This window comes from Bufo bufo, unplaced genomic scaffold, assembly GCF_905171765.1.
Source record: "Bufo bufo unplaced genomic scaffold, aBufBuf1.1, whole genome shotgun sequence".
In the NCBI taxonomy this organism is placed as follows: Eukaryota; Metazoa; Chordata; class Amphibia; order Anura; family Bufonidae; genus Bufo; species Bufo bufo.
In genome coordinates, this window is record NW_024401155.1 from 79,667 (window position 1) to 89,506 (window position 9,840).

The following is a 9,840-nucleotide window of genomic DNA, read 5'->3' on the forward strand; positions in this document are numbered from 1 at the left end:
TCTACGGCTTCGGGGGTTAATGCTGCCGCCTCCTCCGTCCTCACAGCACAAAGGCTCTTCTCAGAGCCGCCCACATTTTCCCGGGGAGGGGCTACAATTCCACTGAGGGGTTAACACCGCCCGCCCATCAGGAGATCAGCGGCGCCCTGTGCTCAGTACAGCCGGAGGTCTGCATTACAGAAACCCCCCAATAATCTGTAAATCCCGAGCCCCGGGTGTTCTCCACCGCAGCTACGAGACGAGCTGTGCTCGGAGACTGAGGGGTTAATCCGTCCCGCCAATGAGCGGCGCTGGTACAGGTCACATGACCGGCTCCACCTGTAAATCAGCAGCTCAACTATAGGCGGGAAATTCAAATGAGCGACGAGATCCTGAGCTCTCCCAGCCAATAGGAGCAGAGCTCGGAGACCCCGCAGCCGTTATGTGCCCGTAGGAGCCTCGTCCTCCTGTCCTGCACTGAGCGGCCGCACAGCCTCTCTCCAGGGAGCGCCACACTGAGGAGGATGATGGGAGTAGTGATCGGGCATGGAGGAGGAGGATGAGGGGAGCTTGTACTGTAACTTCCGATAGCGTTACCGCATCTCATCTAGCTGATAGGGAGGAAAACCGCAGCCACTGTGAGAACAACGGGGAGACCCGGGAGCAGCTCCGCTGGAGACAGGGTGGGGGCTCTGAGAAGAGCCTTTGGGTCCGGAGAGCGGGGGCGGCGCTCACTTGGCGCTGGTGTACTTGGTGACGGCCTTGGTGCCCTCGGAGACGGCGTGCTTGGCCAGCTCTCCGGGCAGCAGCAGGCGCACGGCGGTCTGGATCTCCCGGGAGGTGATGGTGGAGCGCTTGTTGTAGTGAGCCAGGCGGGAGGCTTCCCCTGCGATGCGCTCGAAGATGTCGTTGACGAAGGAGTTCATGATGCCCATGGCCTTGGAGGAGATGCCGGTGTCGGGGTGGACCTGCTTCAGCACCTTGTAGACGTAGATGGCATAGCTCTCCTTCCTGCTCTTCCTCCGCTTCTTGCCGTCCTTCTTCTGGACCTTGGTGACGGCTTTCTTGGAGCCCTTCTTGGGCGCTGGGGCGGACTTGGCTGGCTCGGGCATTCTGACTGAGGACAAAATCTCGTCTGTTCTCCTCCTGCCACCGCGGCGGTATTTATACACGGGCCATGCAAATGAGGAGCTGCTGCTGACTGCGCGCCGATCTACTGGAGGAGAGGGTCACGTGGTGTCTCCACTGCTCCCAATTGGCAGCCTCACATCCATTCAGCTGAGCCGGGGGGCGGAGCAAATAGAGGGGCGGAGCTCACATACATCCATTCAGCAGAGCCAGGGCGGAGCAAATAGAGGGGCGGGGCTCACATCCATCCATTCAGCAGAGCCGGGGGCGGAGCAACAGGAGAGGCGTGGCTCACATACATCCATTCAGCAGAGCCGGGGGACGGAGCAGCAAGAAGGGAGGGGCTCACATCCATTCATAGAGCTGAGTCGGAGGGCGGAGCAGCAGGAGGGGCAGGGCTCATAGCCATCCATTATGCTAAACAGGGGGGCGGAGCAGAACTCACATCCATCTATTCAGATGAGCCGGGGGGAGGAGCAGCAGGAGGGGCAGGGCTCGCATCCATCCATTCAGCTGAGCCGGGGGGCGGGGCTAACAGCTCTCTTCAGTCTATCACGGCCTCGCTGCTCGGCTGATAACCGCCCCTCACTGCGCGCCGCCCCCTGCTGGTAGTGACGCCGCCGCTGAGTGTACTGTGCGTGCAGGGGGGTCGTGCGCTCTATCCCTGGACACCAGCGCAGCGATGGAGCCGCTCTTCTCCGCACAGTGAATACGGGACTGTTCTCCCCTTCTCCGGGAGGACGGTCGTGGGGAGCGGGAGAAGGCGGCCACTGACGGGTTAATACTGAGCAGGCTATGGGGGCGGAGCTACAGAACAAGTACGTTACAGTGATTGGCTGATCTCTGGCTTTTGAAATTCCCGTTCAGCGGCCGTGGAGGAGCAGTCCATTACACACAGGGGGCGAACCCTCTACAGCAGCAATGTTTGCCCGTTCTCGCAGCAGGTCAGGAGCAGCAAGTGCCCCTGTGTGTAACGGACTGCTCCTCCACGGCCGCTGAATTTTGACCGGACTGTAATTGAGCGGGAATTTCAAAAGCCAGAGATCAGCCAATCACTGTAAAGCACTTGTTCTATAGCTCCGCCCCCTTCTCTGCGCTGGTGTCCGGGGATAGAGCGCACGGCGGGGCTCACATCCATCCATTAGCAGATCACTACTGCCCTCATCCTCCTCACTGGCTGACCACTACTCCCCTCATCCTCCTCAGTACCATATAACTACTTCACTCATTCTCCTCATTGCCCAACTGCTCTCTGGCCGATCATTCCTCCCCCCCATCCTCAGTGTCTGATCACTACTCCCCCCATCCTTCTCTTTGGCCGATCACTACTCCCCTCATCCTCCCGAGTATACGATCACTACTCCCCTCATCCTCCCGATCAGTGGTCTATAATGAGGGAATAATCCGCCTCGGACATGAGGCTTCCATGTATTCACACAATGCGGCAGCTCCGTCCTAGAGAAGGTGGGGGCTCTGAGAAGAGCGGCGGGGGGGGAGCAGCAGGAGGGGCGGGGCTCACAACGGCTGCGGGGTCCAGAGCTCTGCTCCTATTGGCTGGGAGAGCTCAGGATCTTGTCGCTCATTTGAATTTCCCGCCTATAGTTGAGCTGCTGATTTACAGGTGGAGCCGGTCATGTGACCTGTACCAGCGCCGCTCATTGGCGGGACGGATTAACCCCTCAGTCTCCGAGCACAGCTCGTCTCGTAGCTGCGGTGGAGAACACCCGGGGCTCGGGATTTACAGATTACTGGGGGGTTTCTGTAATGTAGACCTCCGGCTGTACTGAGCACAGGGCGCCGCTGATCTCCTGATGTGTTAACCCCTCAGTGGAATCGTAGCTCCTCCCCGGGAAGATGTGGGCGGCTCTGAGAAGAGCCTTTGTGCTGTGAGGACGGAGGCGGCGGCGGCAGCATTAACCCCCGAAGCCGTAGAGAGTGCGGCCCTGGCGCTTGAGCGCGTAGACCACGTCCATGGCGGTGACGGTCTTCCTCTTGGCGTGCTCGGTGTAGGTGACGGCGTCCCGGATGACGTTCTCCAGGAAGACCTTCAGCACCCCGCGAGTCTCCTCATAGATGAGGCCGGAGATGCGCTTGACGCCTCCCCTGCGAGCTAGGCGGCGGATGGCAGGCTTGGTGATGCCCTGGATGTTATCACGGAGCACCTTCCTGTGCCGCTTGGCGCCGCCTTTCCCGAGCCCTTTCCCTCCTTTACCGCGACCAGACATCTTCTAGGTGTGAGGAGCAGAGAGCAGTGACTGCTCAGCCCAGAGCCCTCCTTTATATGGAGCATGGGCGGACCTGAAAGAGAACTGCACGGAGAGGCGGCTTTTCTGGGGGCGGGGCTGTTCCTGAACTCCAGGCCCCGCCCTCCAGCTCTGATTGGCTGAGCTCAGAAGTGCTGGTGGTTTTCATTTTCCAGCCTCCATGTTACCAGCCTGTAAATTACATCATATCCTTCGCATTAAAATAAAGTCTCTATATTATATTATCAACCTCCACATTATATTACAGCCTCCATACTACCAGCCTCCACATTCTATTACAGCCTCCGCATTACATCACAGTCTCCACATTACATCTATGTTTCTATTACAGCCTCCATATTACATTATCTTCCTCCACATTATATTACAGCCTCCATATTACCAGCCTCTACATTACATTACAGCCTCCAAATTACATTACCAGCCTCCAAATTACATTACCAGCCTCCACATAATATCACAGCCTCCACATAATATCACAGCCTCCACATTACATTACAGCCTCCATATAATATTACAGCTTCCACATTATATTCCATCCTCCACATTACATTACAGCCTCTATATTATATTACAGCTTCCACAATATATTACAGCCTCCATATTATATTATCAACCTCAACATTATATTACAGCCTCCATATTTAAAGCCTCCACATTACATTATAGTCTCCACATTACATCACAGCCTCTATATTATCATCCTCAACATTATATTACAGCCTCCATATTTACAGCATCTACATTATATTACAGCCTCCATATTAATGGCCTCCACATTACATCACAGCCTCCATATTATATTATCAACCTCAACAACATATTACAGCCTCTACATTACATTATAGCCTCCACATTATATTACAGCCTAAAAATTACCAGCCTCCACATTAAATTACAGCCTCCATGTTATATTACCGGCCTCCACATTATATTACAGCCTCCGTGTTACCATCCTCTACATTACAATCTCCATGTTACATTACCAGCCTCCACATTATATTACAGACTCCATATTACCGTCCTCTACATTACATCACATCCTAAACATTACATTACAGCCTCCATACTAACAGCCTCCACATTACATCACAGCCTCTACATTATATTACAGCCTTCATATTACCAGCCTCTGCATTACATTACAGCCCTCAAATTATATTACAGCCTCCATATTTACAGCCTCCATATTATATTATCAACCTCAACAACATATTACAGCCTCTACATTAGATTATAGCCTCCACATTATTTTACAGCCTAAATATTACCAGCCTCCATGTTAACGGCCTCTACATTACAGTCTCCATGTTAAATTACCGGCCTCCACATTATATTACAGACTCCATATTACCGGCCTCTACATTACATCACGGCCTAAACATTACATCACAGCCTCCACATTATATGACAGACTCCATACTACCAGCCTCCACATTACATTATATTACAGCCTCCATACTACCAGCCTCCACATTACATCACAGCCTTAATATTACCAGCCTCTGCATTACATTACAGACTCCAAATTATATTACAGCCTCCACATTACATTACAGCCTCCACATTATATTGCAGACTCCATATTACCGTTCTCTACATTACATCACAGTCTAAACATTATGTTACAGCCACCATATATTCAGCCTCCAGATTACATCACAGCCTCCATATAACTAGCCTCTACATTACATTACAGCCTCCATACTACCAGCTTCCACATTACATTACAGCCTCTATATTTCATTACTGGCCTACACATTATATTACAGCTTCCATATTACCAGCCTCTACATTACAGTCTCCATATTATATTACATTACTGGCCTCCACATTATATTACAGCCTCTGTATTACCGGCCTCTACATCACATCCACATCACATCACAGCTTAAACATTATGTTACAGCCTCCATATTTTCAGCCTCCACATTAATTGACAACCTCCATATTACCAGCCTGTAAATTACATTATATCCTCTGCATTATATTAACGCCTCTATATTATATTATTAACCTCAACATTATTTTACAGCCTCCTTATTAACAGCCTCCACATTACATTATAGCCTCCACATGATATTACAGACTTCATACTATATTACAGCCTCCACATAATATTACAGCGTCCATATTACCAGCCTCCACATGATATTACAGCATTCATCTTACAGACTCCACATTATATAACAGCCTCCATATTACCGGCCTCCACATTATATTACAACCTCCACATTATATTACAACCTCCACATTACATTACAAGCGTCCACATTATATAACAGCCTTCACATTACATTACAGCCTCCACATTATAATTACAGCCTCAATATTATATTACAGCCTTCATATTACATTACAGCCTCTATATTATATTACAGCCTCCACATAATATTACAGACTCCATATTACCAGGCCCCACAATATATTAAAGCCTTCACATTACCAGCCTCCACATTATTACAGCCTCCACAACATATTACAGCCTCCATATTATCAGGATCCACATGATATTACAGCCTCCACAAGATATTACAGCCTCCATATTACCAGGCTACACAAGATATTACAGCCTCCCTATTACCAGGCTCCACATTACATTATAGCCTCCATATTAAATTACAGCCTGCACATTACATTACAGCCTCCAAATTACATTACAGCCTCCACATTACATTATAGCCTCCATATTATATTACAGCCTACACGTTATATTACAGCCTCCATATTATATTACTGCTTCCACATTATATTACAGCCTCCAAATTACATTACAGCCTCCAAATTACATTACAGCCTCCACATTACATTATAGCCTCCATATTATATTACAGCCTACACGTTATATTACAGCCTCCATATTATATTACAGCTTCCACATTATATTACAGCCTCCATATTACCAGGCTCCACATTATATTACAGCCTCCACATTACATTAAAGCCTCCACATTACATTATAGCCTCCATATTATATTACAGCCTCCACATTACATTATAGCCTCCATATTATTTTACAGCCTCCATATTACCAGGCTCCGCATTATATTACAGCCTCCACAATAAATTACAGCCTCCATTTTACCAGTCTCCACATGATATTACAGTCTCCACATGATATTACAGCCTCCATATTATATTACAGCCTTCACATTATATTCCAGCCTCCATATTATATTATAGCCTTCACATTACATTATAGCCTCCATATTATATTACAGCCTCCACATTACATTACAGCCTCCATATTACCAGTCTCCACATGATATTACAGCCTCCACATTATATTACAGCCTATAGACTTCAGCCTTCACACTATAGTACAGCCTCCATATTACCAGGCGGTCCTCATTAAGGTCTTACTGGGGGGGCTGTTGTGTGTGTGGGGCGGAGGGGGGGGGGGATGGAAGCATCACCAGCATCATATGCATCAACTTCCGTCTATAATGAGCAGCTTTCTTCAGCCGCCCTCTGAAGAAACCGCCCAGCTCCAGCAGCAGGACATCCAGCAGAACCTGAACCAGCAGGCGGTGACATACTTGGACTCCACCCTGTAACCCATGATCCAAGATCTCCTGGACTTCTGGGCATGCAAACTTAATGTGTGGCCCCAACTGGGCGAGTTTTCCAGAGCAGGTGCTCGGTGCGGCGGGGGGCACAGATACCCCTGAGAGAACCCGCCTTTCCTTCCAAAATGTTTAGTGACAAATAGAGTTGAGTGGACACCTGGATGTTCGAGTTCGGCCGAACTTCACAAAAAAGTTCGAGTTCGGGACCCGAACTTGACCCCGAACCCAAACCCATGAGGACAATGAATGCCACCAGCAGCGCGTCTACCAGCGTGCGCTTGTACTCGCGCATCTTACGATCACGCTCCAGTGAGGGAATTAAGGACGGTACGTTGTCCGTGTAACGGGGATCCAGCAGCGCGGCCACCCAGGAATCAGCACAAGTTAGAATGTGGGCACCTCGGCGGTCGTTGCGGAGACACTGCAGCATGTAATCGCTCATGTGTGCCAGGCTGCCCAGAGACAACGACAAGCTGTCCTCTGTGGGAGGTGTATCGTCTGTGTCCTCTGTATCCCCCCAGCCACGCACCAGTGATGGCCATGAGCTGGTCTGGGTGCCACCCTGCTGTGAACATGGTTCCTCCTCCTCCTCCTCCTCATCCTCCACCTCCTCATCCTCCAGAACTGTGCCCTGGCTGGACAATTGTGTACCTTGGGGTTGTGGGTGCAGGAACCCACCCTCGGAGGCACTTGGGAATGACTAGCTGGAAACCCTACGAAATGATCCCTCTTCCTCCTCCTCCTCCTGTACAACATCCTCTTCCATCATCGCCTGCAGCGTTTTTTCAAGGAGGCATAGAAGTGGGATAGTAACGCTGAGAACTGCGTTATCGGCACTGGCCATGTTGGTGGAGTACTCGAAACTGCGCAACAGGGCACACAGGTCTCGCATGGAGGCCCAGTCATTGGTGGTGAAGTGTTGCTGTTCCGCAGAGCGACTGACCCGTGCGTGCTGCAGCTGAAACTCCACTATGGCCTGCTGCTGCTCGCACAGTCTGTCCAGCATGTGCAAGGTGGAGTTCCACCTGGTGGGCACGTCGCATATGAGGCGGTGAGCGGGAAGGCCGAAGTTACGCTGCAGCGCTGACAGGCGAGCAGCAGCAGGGTGAGAACGCCAAAAGCGCGCACAGACGGCCCGCACTTTATGTAGCAGCTCTGACATATCAGGGTAATTTTTAAGGAATCTCTGCACCACTAAATTCAGCGCATGCGCCAGGCAAGGGATGTGCGTCAAACCGGCTAGTCCCAGAGCTGCTACGAGATTTCGCCCATTATCGCACACCACCAGGCCGGGCTTGAGGCTGACTGGCACCAACCACTCATCGGTCTGTTGTTCAAGGCCCGTCCACAGCTCCTGCGCGGTGTGGGGTTTGTCCCCCAAACAGATACGTTATAACACTGCCTGCTGTCGTTTGCCCCTGGCTGTGCTGAAGTTGATGGTGAAGGGGTTACGCTGACCGGATGAGGAGCTGGTAGAGGATGAGGAAGCGGATTAGGAGGAGGAAGCAACAGGAGGCAAACTGAAGCGCCCTGCAATCCTCGGTGGTGGAAGGAAATGCGCCAAACTGCTATCCGCCTCAGGCCCAGCCGCCACTGCATTTACCCAGTGTGCTGTTATGGAGATATAACGGCCCTGACCGTGCGGTCCACGTATCCGTAGTCAGGTGCACCTTGCCACAGATGGCGTTGCGCAGTGCACACCTGATTTTGTCCCCTACTTGGTTGTGCAGGGAAGGGATGTCTCTCCTGGAAAAGTAGTGGCGGCTGGGCACGACGTACTGTGGGACAGCCACCGCCATAAGGCTTTTAAAACTATCCGTCTCCACCAGACGGAATGACAGCATTTCAAAGGCCAGTAATTTAGAAATGCTGGCATTCAGGGCCAGGGATGGCGGGTGGGTAGGGGGGTACTTCCTCTTCCTCTCCAGCGTTTGGGAGATGGAGAGCTGAACGCTTCCGTTGGACATTGTGGAGATGCTTGGTGACCCAGGTGGTGGTGTTGCTGGCAGATCCTCTGCGGGGTGGCAGGTGGCACTGTGACTCCAGAGGTGGATGAAGAGGCCACGACTGCAGCAGAAGAGGAAGCAGGAGCAGTCAGAGACCTTTCTTGGTTTTTGAGGTGTCTTCTCCACTGCAGCTCGTGCTTTGCACTTAGATGCCTGGTCATGCAGGTTGTGATCAGGTTGAGAACGTTTATGCCTCGCTTTAGGCTCTGATTGCACAGCGTGCAAACCACTCGTGTCTTCTCGTCAGCACATTCTCTGAAGAACTGCCACGTCAGGGAACTCCTTGGAGCTGGCTTTGGTGTGCTCGGTCCCTTGCTGCGGTGGGCAGTAGCAGGCGTACTGTCTAGAGGACGGCCGCTCCGCTTTTGCACCCTGCTCCCTCTTCTGCTGTGCTGGTGGCTCTGTGCGACCACCGCCTCTTCCTCCGAACTACAGTAGGTGAACCCGATTTTGTGTCAATCTCGCTCTCTTTCTCGGCGAGATTGAGCACCTACGAGCCCCATCGCGGGAGCCAGCGCCGAGCTGGCTTGCCGCGATGGAGACAGAGCCGTCATAGAAGCGACGGGAGATCCGACTTGGATTCCCGCCAATTCTACACGTGTGCGGCGTTTGTTATGAATCCTGAGGGGGAAGTCCCCGCCGGATTTTAAATAAAAATCCGGCCTGGGTCCCCCCCTCAGGAGCATACCGGGCCCTTAGGTCTGTTATGGGTTGTAAGGAGAGCCCCCCCTACGCCGAAAAAAACGGCGTAGGGGGTCCCCCTACAATCCATACCAGACCCGTATCCAAAGCACGCTACCCGGCCAGCCAGGAAGGGAGTGGGGACGAGCGAGCGCCCCCCCTCCTGAGCCGTACCAGGCTGCATGCCCTCAACATGGGGGGGTTGGGTGCTCT

General features: G+C 51.7%; 1 protein-coding gene across 1 annotated transcript; it reads right to left on the reverse strand.

The window, feature by feature from the left end:
* Nucleotides 1–633: 633 nt before the first annotated feature.
* Nucleotides 634–1,093, reverse strand: LOC120984665 (histone H2B 1.1). The gene has a single exon (XM_040413420.1). The coding sequence runs from the start codon at nt 1,089–1,091 to the stop codon at nt 711–713; it is 381 nt and encodes a 126-aa protein (XP_040269354.1). The 5' UTR covers nt 1,092–1,093; the 3' UTR covers nt 634–710.
* Between the last annotated feature and the right edge of the window lie 8,747 nt (nt 1,094–9,840).

Excerpts from the sequence above, each read along its gene's own strand:
- LOC120984665 (XM_040413420.1), bottom strand. The coding sequence starts at position 1,091 with ATGCCCGAGCCAGCCAAGTCCGCCCCAGCGCCCAAGAAGGGCTCCAAG.